At 37.9% G+C, this 17,408-nt stretch overlaps 1 protein-coding gene across 2 annotated transcripts; it reads right to left on the bottom strand.

The window, feature by feature from the left end:
- Positions 1–1,310: 1,310 nt before the first annotated feature.
- Tnmd (tenomodulin) lies at positions 1,311–16,486 on the bottom strand. 2 transcript variants are annotated; one of them, XM_058571265.1, is made up of 7 exons: positions 16,246–16,486; positions 15,930–16,061; positions 6,980–7,120; positions 6,686–6,787; positions 3,504–3,657; positions 1,980–2,146; positions 1,311–1,688 (listed from the first exon to the last, which is right to left on the bottom strand). In XM_058571265.1, exons 1-7 carry the CDS (start codon positions 16,291–16,293, stop codon positions 1,479–1,481), a joined length of 954 nt encoding a protein of 317 aa, XP_058427248.1. In that variant the 5' UTR covers positions 16,294–16,486; the 3' UTR covers positions 1,311–1,478. The 2 variants fall into 2 exon arrangements, with proteins under 2 accessions (XP_058427248.1, XP_046275179.1); XM_046419223.2 differs by lacking the exons at positions 15,930–16,061; positions 16,246–16,486 and adding an exon at positions 7,204–7,264.
- Between the last annotated feature and the right edge of the window lie 922 nt (positions 16,487–17,408).

The following is a 17,408-nucleotide window of genomic DNA, read 5'->3' on the forward strand; positions in this document are numbered from 1 at the left end:
AAAATGACGTGTTCTAAATCATCCTCAATAAAAAAGAAAATACTTTAATGATATGCATTATTAGATATACTTTATTGTGTTCTCATTCTGTGAAAATTAGTAATCCAAGTATGGCATGTATGCTATCAATTAATGTCTGGCTAATCTTAAATTAGTCTTGGGCAAAGCTGTTTGTATGAGTTTTCTTAACTGTTAAATGGGGGAAAATAAGTTCTGACCTATGGGCATTTTGGTGAGGATTTTATTTGAAACTCCTTTTCTGATGGATAGTTTCATACAGATATTTCCATGACACAATAACTTTGAAGTTGAGCAATGAAGGATACTGCCTTCAAATGACACTAGATGTGGTGACAGATTGGTAGAGCATGAATTATGAAACTTGACCTGCCTGGGATATCAAGGTTAACATTACCCTCTAAACTATTGTTTTCATTTTTCTCTTGTCCCTTTCCTGTTTCCCAAGCAAATTATGGGGTGATTAGGAACTAGGCCTTACCCTTCCTTTAAGAAAGTGGCACACTGCCAGTTCCCTGTGGTTTGGGAGGGAAAATCCAATTTGATTCTTCACCTCAATAACTTCCTATCATGCCTGTTTCTGTGAATGATATTTATGGGTCCCTGTTTTTCAGATAATTGCCTTGGAAAGTTATGTACCCAGACACGGATCTAAAGAGAAGTCAGACGTGAAGGTTATAAAATGTTGAATTTGTCCAAAGTTGAGTTCATGTTCACAGGAAGAGAACCTGGGACCCTTTTTGCTAAGTTAGCTTTCTCCTTTGCTGAGTCTGAACACTTGGAATATTTTAGTGTTGGCCTGCTGTGACTCACTGCCTGTCCAGCAGCTTAAGAGATACTTAAGCAAGTCCACAGTATGCTGTTCAGATAATTAAACATTGGGGGTATGAACAAAAGGATATGTTTTATGCATCACTTATGGGGGCATTTTATCATTATCTTCTTCATTTCTACTTTCTCAGTACACTAGAATAAGTTATGGGTTTTTTAAAAATTTTAGTTGTAGATGGACATAAAACTTTATTTATTTGTTTATTTATATGTGGTGCTAAGGATTGAACCCAGTGCCTCATACATGCTAGGTGAGTGCTCTACCACTGAGTCACAACTGCAGCACCAAATTATGGGGTCAGAATTCTTATGTTTTACCTTTTCCTACTCCCAAACCTGAGGATGAAATGCAAACTTGCGTTGTTGCCATCCGTGTTACGCCGGTGTGCTCCATTTCAGTAACCAGGAGTATTCTCAGAAAACACTTACCCAGTGTGTTCAGCAGCAATCAAGCCATTGATGATGATGTAGAAGTTTATTAGAACATGAAGAGAGGAATTACCTACAAGTAATTCTGGAGTCTTGGCTACCAGAAGCCAAATGCCTCAGAGGCAGAAATTTATTGAATAGCATGCATTTATTATATGTTAGCTGACAGAAGGTTAAGCATTTGAACTCAAAAATTCCTATTAGACCCTCCCCAGCATGCGGGCCACCCACCAGTTGCAAGGCATGATGACACGACAGATGACCCGTCCTCCTTGGTAGCAGTATGGATATGGGTAGTAACCTAGTAAAGGTTCACAGACACGGCGGCAATAGCGGTTGCCTCGACGACAGTAAATACAACAATAACCTCTCTCATCCAGCATGGGATCAAATTCGATTCCATTTTCCATCTGAAAGAAGAAGACAGTGTTGGAGGGTGAAGTTCACTGGGAATAGGTCCCCCAAAGGAGGGGAGGACTCTATGAATAGGGAGGGGCCTGGTGAGAAGTTCCTTAATCCAATTGTGGAGATAGTATCAATAGAGATCAAAGTTGGTTTTGAATGAGCCTCCTGGAGAGTCTAAGTTGTTTAAACATTTGTTAAAACCATATCATTCTTCCAGTAATTGTGATCTGGGGGATAGTTAAGTTTTGTGAGGGATTTTTTTTTTCTTGTTTAAAAGAGTAATGAATGTAACTCACATAGTCGTTTATTGGAAGTTCTTCCTCACTTGCTTGTCTGGTGTGACGAGTCTTCTCCACCTTTACTTGAGGGACCACCCATTGCTCATTTTGTTCAGTTCCCTTTTTTTCATTGGTAGGAAAGTGAAGATCTTCACCATCTTCTTCAAAGTCTTGTAACTCAGAAACTAAGATAATAAATATAAGATTATGATGCAATTGTTTTGCAAGTGTTTCCGAAAGAAGTGTTTAGGGGAGTAGTAGTTGTGGATAGAGATTTTCATTTTGTCTTCTTATTGATATCATTTAGGCGTGCATGGGCCACTTTCCAAGCTCCTTCTGCTAATATTTTAAGGAGTATTTTCCAAAACAAACCTCACCATTTCCATGCACACAGACTTCTTTACTTGTTTGGCATCAAACATATTGTGTGCTTTGCCTTATTAGTGTACTAAATTAAAAACTGAGGACAAGGGACTTCTGTGTCTCCCACAATTATTTTACACATAATTGTTCAAAAACTATTTCTTGGCTATCTGATTTCATTTGGCATTCTCTGTCTTCCTACCTCTTCCCTTCTCTTTCCTGTCTTAAATTTCTTTAAACCTTCTATTCAAAAATAATCTTGGATTTATAAAAGAGTTGCAAAGATAGAACAGAGTTTCCATATACCCTTAACCCAGTTTCTCCTAATGTTATTTTACATAATCATGATACAATGATCAAAACTAAGAAGTTAGCACTACTACAATGCTATTAGCTAAACTACAGACTTTACTCAGATTTCATCAGTATTTCCACAAATGTCTGTTTTCTGTTCCAGGACGCTACATTCCATTCACTTATATTTTTTTAATTTCCAAAGAAACCAGTAGATGCCTGTATCCATAAGAGCACCTTCTCTTGAGTAATATAGTAATCTATGTTTTTCAGAATGAGGGAGATGAAAGTCTGTGTTAGCTGGACAGAATAAGCTGTCTAAGAACTTTTGCCTTCTCTGGGATGACTAGAATTTGAGGGCTGGACATTTTTTTCACTCCAGACTTCTAGCCCTCAATTACTTTTTATAGTGATTCCTAAAATAGCCATGAAGACATTTGTATTATAGTGATTGTCCTATCTTCTTGGGAGAATACCACCATTTGACATAAAGAATCCTTCTTGAGACAACAGAGCATTGTTTTGGTTCTTCTCTGTGTTCTTGGATTGGACCTACAGTAGTTTGAGCAATAGTGTTGTGTCTCTGCTGCAATGAATATAGATGTGCAAAGAAAGACAGATTAGCTTTTTGCTATCCCTAGTCACATTAGAGTGGTATTACCTTTGCTGAGATACTTAAAAGCCTGTCAGCATTAATTTATCTGATTTATCACTTGGCTGTGAAAAATTCCCGCCTCACTGTCAGTCAGCATATACGATTTCATCCAAGGAGATACAAGCCAATCATTTGTTTTCCTAGAATTGTAGTCACTCAGTGCTGAAAACATGAACCTGTTATCATCGTTGGGAGGAGAAGTAGGAGGGGGTGGGGATAGGGTTACATACCTGCTATTAGAGTGGGATTGATCCAATACATAGTTACATTATCACAAATCTCCAGAATTTTGGAATTTTTTAGAAAGTCTCGGTTTTCAATTGGCTTTTCTGCTGGGACCCAAATCACTGACTGTTCAAAGAAAGTTGTGGTAATTTCTTCATTCTGAAAGTAATTGTTCAGGGTAGGAATTGGAGGAGAAATTAATAAAATGAGTGAGATGTTACAGGATATTGGAAAACAATATGTTTTGAGTCTGAATAACAATTCCAATATTAGGGATGCTGGTGAACTAGCTATGTGTCATTGCATACAATAGGTGCCCTTGGAGGAGTTAACAACTAATCCTTTCTTCCTGGGTCTAATAGCAAAGCTGCTCACTGAAATAAGAGCCTTCTCTGCTATCATTTCACTTGAAGTTGGAAAGGCTTTCCCCTCATTTTCTTGGGGCCCCCTGGGGGGGAACCCTGAGAAATTTACATTTGTTTTCTCTCTTTTAAATGGCTGTTGTGAGTGCCTGCCCTGTTTTAAGCTTACAGTTAGAATTGTGCACAGGATTTGATTTGAAGCTGAAAAAACTCCTGTGATCCAAAGTAGTGACATAAGTTAAATAGCAACTGAACCTAATATTTTGGTTTTCAGAGATTTGTCTGTTAATGGTAAATCATTGTAGTACAAAATATGTTATATATATATATATATATATATATATATATATATATATATATATATATAAGTCTGGTCTCCAGTTTATGACTTCATTGGCCCTACCACTGTTTCATACCTTTCATTCTACATACTTAGGTCTAATCTCACTTGAGTGTTTTTGTTTTATGGAGCCTTTCTAATATTGTTAATAATGATGCCTTCTCTTCAATTGCTAGTATTAAAAATAGTTTTCTTATATATCTAGTTCTTTCTTGTCATTAAGGCTTTAACATACCCTGCCCCCACTGGGCACTCTTAATAAGGCTTTTTTTCTTTTCTATTTTGTTTATTTCTAGCTTTACAATTTTTGTTTATTCTCTGAAACATCCCTTGGTGTAATTTTTACCCAAGCTATTCACAATTTTCATGTCCTGGCTATTTTGCCTTTGACTCTGTAAAGACCTTGGGATGCATTAAAATGGACTGTATAAAATGAGGGTTTATATGCTGACTAGCTTTGTTAGCAAAATAAGGGCTATTTATATACCTGCTCTGTATGTTTTACATGCACACACCATGGATATAAGTGGTGAGGAAAGTACAGAATAAGAGGTTGTTTTGTCTTTCAGGACCAAAAATCTGTTTCTTAAAAATGTGTGTCAATATAAAAAGTAGAATTTTTGAAGACACAGTGATTTTGCTATTATGAGATGAATACATGTGTTGTTTAAAATTCAGCAAACTTAACTAAAGAATAAATGAGGGCCAAAATGAGAAATTATGGGCCTTTGGCTTTATCTCTTTTGGAAAAATAAATCTATTATATCACTTCAGGCTCTCATTGCTAGGTGCCATGCTCCAAGTCTTATTTGGTAAAAATCATCATATGATATTGCATATTGCTTTTTAATCCTATTGATTCTCATTTCATCTTATCATTTCCTCCTATAGTCATTCCTGATAGTCTAAAACTTGTTCTGTTCCTAAGAAACATCTAACTTAAGTTTATTTTTAAAAAAATCTAGGGGCTGGGGTTGTGGCTCAGTGGTAGAGTGCTGGCCTAGCACATGTGAGGCTCTGGGTTTGATCCTCAGCACCACATATAAATAAATAAAATAAAGGTTTTGTGTTCAACTACAACTAAAACATAAATATTAAAAAAAAAAAAACAACCCTACAAAGTCTGTCACTAACATAGACTTCGGTAACAGAGCATCATTATCTTTGGGGATAGTTTTTCTTGGAAATTGTAACAACAAAGTTTGTAATTTCTCTGTCCAAGAGAAGACCAGTAGTAGGCTTCAAGACTTGAGTCAGGAAAAGGAAAAAATGTCCCCATCATCTCCCAAAAAAGAAAAGGAAAAGAAAAAGATTAATGAGTAGGTGAGAATTAAGATGAAGATAGTTAGGTGGGAGAAAAGTGACAAAAAAAAGAGGAGACAGAGAAGAAAGAGAGAGGTTTTTATGATATATAGAGATGTCACTGTGTCATTACCATAATCTCATTTTTGATTTGCCAGTTAAACTCTAAACCAAAGTGAATCAAATAAGATGAAACAAATGCTTGGGTTGTTTTTCTTGCTGTAGTAGGGGTGTGCTATCACAATATGACCTTAGCTGAAGCTTTCCTTTATCCCCCCACTCATAGCCACATATTGTAATTATAGGTAGGATACCAGGGAAATATAAAAAGCCTCAAGGGTGATAATGGTCATTGTATTTTATGCAGCAATGATTCATCTCCCATTAGGCTTTCAGGGCAATTCATTGATTATACCAGAATTCTAGGGTCCCTCACCCTAACTCAGTAGTGTTTCCAGAGAATTCTTATTACACTGATATTCTTGTCTTCTTTGCTTTTAGCTTTTCCTAGTAAAGAATGATAATAAATGATGTGGATTAATTTATCAGCTGCCAAGCATAAAGCAGTGAGGTGAATACACTGAAATATTTAAAATATAAACAAACATTTATGAAAGAAGTTGCAAGGGGCAGGGGTTGTGGCCCAGCAGTAGAGCGCTTGCCTAGCATGTGTGAGGCACTGAGTTCGATCCTCAGCACCACATAAAAATAAATAAACAAAATAAAGGTATTGAGTACAACTAAAAAATAAATACATAAAAAAAGAAGTTGCAAGGATTCCAGGTGGTTTTGGTAATTATTTTTAAAAAATGCTTTACCTTAGGCAAGATTGCTTTTGTTCCTCTGGCTCATCCTTTTTACTAGAAATGATTTGTTTGGGAGCAAGTATATATAATGTTGATGAGTAGTCAGTTGTAAAAATATAGTGTTGCATCAAAAAGTATGAACTTTAGTTTTTTGAGAGGTCTGATTTCAAGTTACTTACTGGCTATATGACCTTGGGCAATTCACTTTTTGTTTCTGAATTTAATTTTCTATATCAAAAAATGAGAATAACAATAATTGTGCCTATCTATAGGGTTATTCGAGAATCAAATGCGAGTACAGTATTTAGTACATTTGTCACATAATCAGCACTTAGTAAATGATACCTTTTACTACCACTCTTATTATTCTTACGTACCTCATCTATTTCTTCTTCTGGTTCAGAAAATTCAGGAATCACTTTAATCTGAGTTTTGATAAAGCATTTTTGGAGACCTACAAAGTAGATGCCAGTGTATCCCTATAAGACAACAAAACAATAATAAAATTTCCTGATATAGCTACAAATAATGAGTTCCATCGTCTCAGTGCTGCAGACTAGCACAACATGAATTCAAAGGAAAATGTTGTCTTGTAACTTATATGAAAATTAATTGACTCAATTACTCTAATATTTTAAGTGGAAGCCTTAGGGCTCAAATATCCAACTTACATTTTTAAAGTCATGTACTTCCAATGTTTCATCAGTGCCATTTCCACTTCTGAATATTTCAGTTCTGGTCATAGGATCAATTTCCATGTAAATCTTCCTCTTCTCTCCATTGCTGTAGAAAGTGTGTTCCATGTCATAGGTCTGGGAAAGCAAAGGAAAATAAGCTCTAAGATACTTGGTGCATCCCTTCATAAGATACTTTAATTGGGTAATATCTGGGATACCTTCTCTTTCCAGAGCCTTTGTAGTGAGGTGCCATCTCAGCAGCTTGCTGTTGGGAATTCTCTGAAACTTGAGATTAAAGAGAGGTGCTTTTTGGCACTAGGGTTGGCATGGGGATCCCTTCAGAGCCAGTATTTTGTATTCAAGCCAAGTTGCTGAGCTAATTACTAAGAATTCCAACAGTTTTCTTGGCAGCCTCGACTAAAAAGCAAATGATATTCTGCAAACCAGCTTGTAAAGTATTTTCCCCTTGTGTTAAGCCGAGGGATCACCTAAAACCTATGCTGGATCTTTAAGCTACCACTTCCTTTTCCAAGTTCTCTGTGATCTCCTTTCCCAACCATGAAATTCACTTTGGCCAAGATAGAGATTTGAACACATTTAGTGTGGTTAGGCATTATTCTCTATCCCCAGGGCTTTAATATTGCCTCAACTTTGGGCCTGTCCTTTATAGAATGCATAGATACTTTTCTTGGCCAGTATTTTAGGTAACAGTCTTATCCTGTCCTTGTTTCCTTCCTTTTGCCTTTTAAATTCCAGGAAATGTTTATTGTCTTCCCACAGCCTTCTATTTTATAGGCTTACCAAACTCATTTAGTTTAGTCCTGAGTCCTATTTTCCAAACCTATTCCACTGTTTTCAAGTTCTCTAGACTATTTTATATATCTATATCTATATCTATATCTATATCTATATCTATATATATATATAGATATATATAGCTGTATATATGTAGCTGTGTCAAGTACAATGCATTAAATAATGGGGACTCTCATGAGAAGAGTCCCTTGGGAAGGATTCTTATCCGTTCTTTCTTGAGTGGCTAAAACAAAACTATAGACTTCCTTCTTCTATCTGAAAGAGACAATTCTTTTTCTAAAGACCAAGAGGTCTATTCCCATAAAGTATTCTAGTTTAGGAGAAAATGCAGAACTTACAACCTAGGACATATTTCTAGGTAGAAACGACAAGTCTAAAGGAGTTTGCTACCTGTCACAAATCAGGCCTGATCTAATGGTGTAATTTGGAAGTCTATCTTCTTCCTGTTGTTAGGAGGCCTTTGTCTGATATTTCTTAATATTCATTTGTCCTTACAAAAAAAATTGGAAAACTAAAAACCTGAAAATGCAAATCATCCACAGAGCCGGCGCTACTTTCTAATAATACAGTTCCCAGTGGCAGCCCCATAGATTTTGTACTAGTTTAGGTTGTGTTTTAGTGTCTGCTGATGTCTGTGACAGCATGTTAGTTTAACCTGGTCAAATTTTCCCCAACTCAAGTAGAAAAACAAGTTGGAAAGATTTGTAGAAACAAGTGTTACTTCAAGCGTGAAAAGTCTAATGTGGCTGCTGAATAGAAAAAACAGAGGCAATGTCATTTACCTCTTTGTAGCTCAGCAGTGACTTGGACATGGTTGGCAGTTAAGTATTTGTTGAATAAGTATTCCACACCAATGGAATATTCTAATCTTCCTAAAGAAAGATTTTGAACATTGGCAAGGTCTTTTAAGAGATCATTTTAAAAGGGAAGGGGAACACTATTTAGAACCCTCTAGCAACTGCAGAGTTAACTCAGGAAGTCTGGCCTGGTTTGTGACAGGTAGCAAATTCCTTTAGGCTTGTTATTTGCTTCTTCTTATAAATTTGTCCTCAGTTCCAGCTTTGCAGCTAGCTGGAGAAGAGAAACTTCTACCTATGGCAACAAATTGAACTCTCAGTTGGCCTGACCTAAGCAGAGGAGAGAGGCATCCACTTCAGATTCAGCCTTGTCAGGTCTCCCAACAGGGGGTCGTTTCCTTAGAAATACTATCCATTGTTGAGACAAATGTTGACACCACTAGCCATTGGGGGCTGGGGTGGGGTGTTTGTTTCATCAGTAGCACCACTGATGGATTATCACATGGAAAAATTAGGTTAGAGACTAGGGGATGTTGGACTGCTGCCTACCTGGGCAAAAGAGAAAATATGAACTGTATTTTCAATCATTACTAGAAGACTATGGAACCATACTGGTGACATTTAAAATTTCAGTGTACTTCAGTGGAATGAGTTTTCCTGCACTGTTGGCAATGCACTTTACTTGGACACCTTGCTAGAAGAAAACTATTGGAAACTGTGAAACTCAGCAAATCTTGATTATTTTCAACATTCCTGCAAAGAGATTTTTTTCATTGTTATTTTGTTTTGTTTTGGTGAGAGAGAAAGGGGCCATCCTGATTGTATCCATCAACGACTTTGTTGATTTTATGTTAGTAATGGTAGGTTGTTAGGTAGAGTGGGATGGGAATGACTTCATTTGTGTGTGAATCCCTGGTGGGGGGTAGGAGTGGGAGCTATGTATTCACCCAGATGGAATTCCACTATCAAAGGTGTCCTTTTGGAACAGACTGTCCTTTGTCTAGGAAGATGATGCCGGTGACTCACTTTGGACTGAGTAGGGATGGGTTTGAGCAAATCCAGACATACTGTCTCGCTTGGGTCCCTGTGGAGCACACTGCTTGGTAATGGCTATGTAAGCTTCACTGGCCCATATGAAGACTGAGCTCATGCCTTTGGCATCAGAAGTACTTTGCTCTCTACTAAGCTTCCTGGCTTGGGGGTTGAGGGTCCTTCTGGATATGAAGAAATAGATGATTCTGTCCTCTCCAGAAGTAAACTAAAATAAAGACAGGGTGGCTGGCCTGGGAGAGATGTGAGTGGGCACAAGCAGCACATTTCAGACTCGGCTCTGAATTCAGTTTTATTCCAGGAAGGACAGAGCAAGGATAGCATATGATGACTAAGGCCCTGCCAAATTGGCAAAGAGGGAAAGTTAGTCTTTGGTGCTTCTCTTTTGTGGTGTCTTTTCATATCTTGTTTACTCCGTACCCTCATAGTCTTTTACCATGCTCTTCATATCTCCATCTGTCCCTTTATCTCCTGTCTAGACATCCAAGAATCTCATGATGTTTCAGGTGCCTTGTGTAAGAGACAAAAATCAATCTGACATGATTTCTCATTTAGACATTAGCAAAGGATATTTATTTAAAACTGAGTTCAATACTTCCCTCAAAGGAATGAAGTACTATTGAAGGATTTTAGGCATGATGGCACCAGGAATAGGAGATGTTTGGGAGCAAAGGTATCTTTCCATAACAACTTAAATGGGCTCACACTCCATCCATACATTAAGGCTGGCTTAACTATAAGGTCCAAGATGTTAAAATGGGACAAGGAATACAATAGAGTAGAATATGAACCAGAAGTGAAACAAGGAGATATGTGGTTAAACTCAGGAAGTCTGAGACCATATGGAGGAGAAACAAACCAATTTCTCTTCCTTTCCCAGGAATTCTGTCCTTTGTCAAGTTAAATCCTCCACTCAGGCAGCAAATGAGCCCTAACATCCCCCTATAACAGTTTTCCCGCCTTTGTTTGTAACAGTCTCTGAGATAAGAAAAGAAAGCTTTTTATGAAGACTAACGCTGCCTTGAACCTCAGTGTGATGGATATGTTTTGGGGGCAAATAGCTTTAGCCTGTCCTGACAGGGATTTGAGGGAATTTGGCTTAGGTTTGTTTTTTGAAGCCTGTGATTAATCTAGCTGCTTTTCTCTCCACCTTCATCCTTTACTGTCTGTTTATGAAGTACACTCTCCAAAGGTGAAATACATGCTCAGAATATCTGGCTAGCAAGTGTTAGTATGGAAGGAAGGGAAGGAAAGGCATTGTACCATATTATTACTGATCAAGCCTGTAGGAATTAAAAGGCCTCTGGGTATTTCTATACCAAAACAGAGCAGGCAGATTGTTTCTCAAGCAAAGTTGGACTTCTGCATCTTCGATCATCAGCCCTGAAAAAAATTGGCATAAGTAACCAGACATTCCTCTTTTTCAACAAGAAATAGCCATTTATTTCATCTACAAATTGTGTTAGCTGGGAAGTTTTCCCTTGCCCACAATCCCACCTCTAAATCTTCAATGCAGCTGAAAAATAGTGAAAAGAATCCCCAGACCAGTTTCTAGTCCTAATTGAGCTGTCATATCTATACACTGTGTGACTTTGGGCAAGTTACTATATGCCTCTGAAGGCTCAATTGCTATCTCTATCCCTCATCCCTCTCTAGCTGCAATGTTCAATTGTTGGCAGAATCAGTTCTGCTTATATTTGGGCTACTAACTGGCAGGTTGATCATTGGACTGTAACTACCTGTTAATCACCTGAACTACTTCCTCCTACAGCTCCATTTCCACTCTCAGCCACTCAAAGACAGTTCCTTTGAAGGCTTGGGTTCTTTTTGCTGGTGCTATGTAAGGTACTCAGCAAATGCTATCTTAGGAGGATGAAGGAGTAACAATGTGGCCATCATAGCCCTGGTCTGCCTTCATGTATTTGGTGAGAACTGCCCCTGAATAGCCCAGAGTAAGAGTAGCTAGCCCAGTGGGAGTTGTATAAGGGTGGACTTGGATCTTGCAATGCTTTAAGAGGAAAAGAAAATAAAACAAAGTCGTCTTTTATAAAATGCTGATGTGGCACCATCTGGTGAAGCTCAGTTACTCTGCTATAGAGATTCTAGATACATCTCCAACTTTTTCCTTGAGAGAATAAATGTTTTTCCAGTCCCACATTTCACCCACCAAACTGTTGTATATGAAAGCCTGAGAAATCTAGGCAGGAAAGTTGTCTCCCTTGTGTGTCTAGAGATGAGTGAAGGAAGTTGGTCTTGGGCTAATGCTGATACTAGAAAAACAGACACAAAGAAAACTTGACCAGACTTGACAAGAAAGTACTTCTGAGCAAAAGATTTTCAGCCCAATAAAACTGGGTTTGAAACCCTGGGTGAGACTGTTTTAATGGTCATCTTCAGTTGAAGTGGGGATGAGGAGGGCAGAAGAATGCCGGCCTATCCACCTCACTTCTCATTTTATACTGGTAGCATGTAGAAGTTGAAGGAACATCCTCAGGAATATGTTGATACCTGTGTGGGCCTGATGCAATCAATTAGCTCTGAAGTCACCAGGCAGTTCCTGTGCATGGCAGGAAGGACCCCATTTCATTTATTTAATTTATCATTCTTCTGCCTCATTCCACAAATAATTGGAGGAAAAGAGTACAAAATCTGTGCTATGTTTATAAACTGTTGATATATGACCTGGCCTTTTTCTAATTTGTTTTCTCCATGTTGCATTCATTATCCAGGGTGTTGGCTTCTAAATGTTTTAAGTTAAATGGGGAACACCAGGAGCTTTTAAAACCAAGAATGTTTCTCTTGTGAATATGCTTTAAGGATCCCAGGGCAGTCACTGTCTGGGAGTGAAACCTTAATGTGATGCTGTTTCAAAATTGCTGGGACTGAATAGGTCTCTTCTGCTGGGATAAGAAAGCTGAGTACAGAGCCTGATGGACCTGGCTGACCTTCAGCTCAAGTAGCTCCTATGCATGCTGTGGCTCAGGGGGCCTGGAGCCTAGAAGGAAGTACAACAGCTCACCCAGAGTTAGTCTTCCTTGTTCCATTTTATTTTGATTTCTTTCTCTCTCGGGTGTGTGTGCCCATGTGCACAGACACAGAAAATGCATTCTTGAAGTATGTGTGGAGGCAAACATGGCTTCCTTTCCCTCTGGTATCAGAAATCTGGATATTTTGTACACGCCAATATAGGAGGGAGGGAAGGACTTACTAGAATGGAAATGTCAACAGCAGATGTGGGATGTTAAATAAACACTGTTTATTATAAACACATGTTGTAAAACAAAATAAAAAGGAGATGTGGTGGAGGCTGGAGGAGCAAACACTAAGAACTTGGAGGAAGCCCAGGACAACAAAGAAAATCACTGCCATCAATAAGCACAATAGCATCAATAGTTCTCTCTACCATGGGCCCCGTAGTCCCCCAGGAGTCCCATAGGCTTATCAAAGAAAGTAATGAAGAGCTTGGGTTAAAATCTTCTATTATTTCTTGCTATATTATACTCTTTTTTAAGAGTACTTTTCAGTTTCAATGGACCTTTATTTTATTTATTTATTTTTATATGGTGTTTTGAACCCAGTGCCTCACACATGCTAGGCAAGCACTCTGCCACTGAGTTACAACCCCAGCTCCAAAGAAGAAACTAAGTTTTTTTTTTTTTTGGTGTGTGTGTGTGTGTGTGTGTGTGTGTGTGTGATGCTGGGGATTGAACCCAGGGCCTTGTGCATGCAAGGCAAGCACTCTACCAACTGAGCTATATCCCCAGCCCCTAGACCATACTCTTAAGGGGAGTCTTAAATTTGTGCAAGGTACCTGGATCCTTTTTCTCTGGGAATCTTCTTCCAGACTAATCTGATTACTCATTGATTCCCAGGATTCCTAAATACACTTGGAGGCAGGGGCTTATTTTGAGTCTTAGCCATTGGGAACATGGATGGTCTCTTGGGTTTCTTTTCTCAGACTTTGAAGGTAATAGTGGATTGAGTAAAGCATCTTATAGTTTGTATATCCACCTGGTCTCCTAGTTTACAAAGGACTCAAACTGATCTCTGGTGAAAGCCAGGACTTAGATATCAAAAACAATAAATTGAAACTCCCCATTGGAATGGAAAACAAACAACCTTTGTTTATAGTGGAAAAACTTGCCCTAGGAGACATCTATTGTCTTTTATCTGTATTGCTTCAAAATAGCTTTGTTCATTTCTGAGAATTCCTTTGCTGACAATCACATCCCAAGATGGATTACTTCATGAAAGACTTGGATTTTTTTTATGAACTTTGTACAGTAGCATATCCTACCTTTTCTAGGTATACATTTAGCAAGTTTTACATTTGGTTTAAGAATTTCAGAATTTGTCTTTAGCATTCATTACGAAAAAACCTGGAATGAGAAGCAAAGATGATGTAATAGGGAAGTAGAGGAGACCAGGAACCCTACTAGTCATTTATAGCTGCACGGAGGCAAATAGTACTATAAGTTTAGAAAAACACATAAATTCTTTAAGAATAGCATTTGCAGTACCAATGGCTACAATAAAACAAGAAACGCCATCTAGCCCCCTATTTCGGCAGGTGTGTATGGATGGTCAAAGGGATTGGTTTCCTACTACATCCAGTTAAGTACATTATAGCCATGGAGAACAAAAAAGTTTTTTATCCTCTAACTCATGTATACTTTTTGAAAGGATCCAAGATTCAATTTACGGGGCAGCATGTCACCTTGAGAATTAGTTAAGTGGCACCAAAATTATATCAGAATTCATTTTGGCACTCTCATTCATTTGCTATTTCCTTCCTAATCTTGATTGCTTTGTGCATCCTGCTAGTCTGAACACAGGTGGCTTCTCTAGAAAGGCATCTAAGCAGTAATAGTTCAGAAGCAGTGTGTGTGTGTGTGTGTGTGTGTGTGTGTGGTGTGCGTGTGTGTGTGTGTATGTGTGTGTGTGTGTGGAGAGGGAAGGAAAAGAGGATAACTATAGGCATTGAGTGATTCCTGAAATCTTTTCTGGAACAAGGTGTAAATAAAAATGCAAACAAATAAAGTAGGCTGGTTTGCTCTCCCTCCTACTTAAACTTGATAAGGTATCTTTTGAGAATAAATGGTAGGCAAAGGTGTAGAATCTGAAGGTAGCTATGCTTTACTTTTCTCTTTTCTGGGGGGACACTTAGCCACAATTTATTTTCTATTTTCCCCTGTGCTTCTCCTTCCCCATTTACTCATATTCTTTTCTCTCTGCTCCTATCACTCCTTTGGCTCCTAGTGGTCCATGCCAGCTCATTTTCTTCTTGTCTCATTCTCCCTCCTGGAACTCTGCCTTTTCTTCCTTAACATCTGTTACCAAATATAAGTGATCATCTCATGACAACAAATTAACAACAGCAATAGCAGCAGTAGCAACAACAATAACCCACACACAGAGAGAAAAGATGGCAAAACCAGAGAACCATCTTTATATCTTATAGTTTGTATATTTATTAATTCTCTTTCAAATGGAAATTGTTAGCATGAAAAGACTCTGGTTTTATTGGGGTCACATCTAAATTGGTCCATTTGTGAGTCCCAATATAACAAAAACACTAAAGTGCACTAATACAAAGTACAATGGTCAAACAATCTTTACTGAATGACCCCGATATTGCAAGCTTTCTGAGATATCTGTGATTAATGACTTGGTGTTACTTGCTTCTACTTTCTGGCATTACTATCTCAGTGGGGCAGTGAAGATTGTGGCTTGTGAGAAGCTGAAAAGCTCTAGCTTTTTAATCATAAATAAATGCAAACTCATGTATACAAATTGCTTCTTATAAAAAAGGAGCTTGTTGTCTGTCCTCACAACAGATGCATTAAGTCAGAAACATAATCCCTGAAAATTCTTTGCTGCCATTTCTGGTGGTTTGTCCTTATGTGGTGGTATAATTACTTTTCCATCAGTTTCTGCCCAGATAATTGAAAGAAAGATGGAAAATATTTTTTTCCTAACAGTAAAAAATTTGCTTCTTGGAGGAGACTTAACTCCTTAAAGCCAAAGTATTATAAAAGAATGGGCAAACCTACATCTTATCATTAATAACTAAAATGCAGAAGACAATTTTACCCCTAACAAAATTATTAGAAAAATAAAAGAGAGCAAAATCTTGATTCACTTTTTCACACCAGAAAATAAACACAAAAAGGACTTAATGATTTTTTCATTTTCAGAGTAATTTACACGTCAACCACTGGTTAATTTTAATCAACTCAGTACAGAAGCACTGGATAGTGACATACATTTACTTTACTTACTTTCTTGGGTGCTTCTGACCAGAAGTGCTTGCTCCCCCAAAACAGGACAATCAGAGTTAGGGCCAAGATACCGATCACCAGTCCGCAAATCTTAAGTGATTTACATATCTTCTTGGATTTAAAAGCTTCTGCCTAAGCAAAGAACAGAGAGAATGGAACAATACACAATAATCCTCAAAATAGGATTATTTTTAAATAATAGCAAGCCATAATTCAAAGTCTCCTTTGATTTCACTTTCTAATGTTCACATTGCAATTCGATAAATCTACCAAACCATGCTTCTGCTCAAAAGGGAAAAAATATGAATCAACTTACATTTAGGATGTGACAGTCCTCACAGTTCTCTGGAGGATTCTTTGCCATGGTCTCTCAGCACACAGTACTCCTTCCCTGCTTTGAGAGGACTGAGAGACCACTCACTGCTGAGGTGGAGTTGCAAGTGAGTCGGCTAACAGATGCCAGAGGAGAAGCTGAATTTATATGGCTCAAATATGTCATACCAGAGCCTGAGGGAGCCCAGGGGGCTCCTGTGCTGCGATTTGTTACATAGATATACCCATATATGTATATAACTTCTGTGCACAGAATTCCATCCAGAATGGCAAAGACAGAAGGTTATAATGAAAACTATTGTCCTGGGGGTTGGGTTGGAAGGGGATCAAGCCTAGGACACATTGAAATGATTTTTTTTTGCTATGAACTTAAAATATCAGTGGCAAGACATGCTGCACACTCCAGAAATAAGCAAACAAAATAAAAAGGAATGGAGTTCTAATTTCAATTTTATTTCATTCAACAAATATTTATTGTAGGGATATTAAATGTCAGGCACTGTGCTTGGTGTTGGAGATTCATAAATGAATAAAATAGTGCCTCCTTCACTATGTAAAAGCTCTTGGAGAACTGAGATCAATGTGTACTCACCTAATTAGAACTAAAAACAGGATAAAATAAAGACTAATTTTAATCTCTCTCTCTCCATCCTGTGTCTCTGATTATTTTTCTTTCCTGGGTCCTCTTCCTCAGTTAGTTCCTTAATGCTGATATTTATTATGCTTGTTTCTTCCACTGTTGTTCATCCTCATGCCTAATTACTCATTAAGTTCAGTCAATTCTGCCTCTAAATTATCACCACAATCTTTTTCATTCATAAACCACATTCATTATAGTTCTTTCTTCTCACTTTACATATACTTCTTAGATGATCTCATCGACTCATACAGTTTAAAATATCACTTATATATCAATGATATACAAATCTGTACCCAAACCCAGTTTTGTCTTTCCATTTCAAAATCATTTGAACATCTCTACCTGGATGTACCTCAGGAACCTCAAACTCGAAATGTTCTATATCAAACTCCTCTTCCAAAACTTCCTTGCCCCAGCCTACTTTCTTTCCCATAATTCCAATACTGGTTGGTGGCTATCTTATTTTTCTGTGGCTGCCATAACAGAGTATCACTGACTCAGTGGCT

Source organism: Marmota monax, unplaced genomic scaffold (genome assembly GCF_021218885.2).
Source record: "Marmota monax isolate L192 unplaced genomic scaffold, Marmota_monax_Labrador192_F-V1.1 WCK01_AAM20220418_F8-fsc00206, whole genome shotgun sequence".
Classification (NCBI taxonomy): domain Eukaryota; kingdom Metazoa; phylum Chordata; class Mammalia; order Rodentia; family Sciuridae; genus Marmota; species Marmota monax.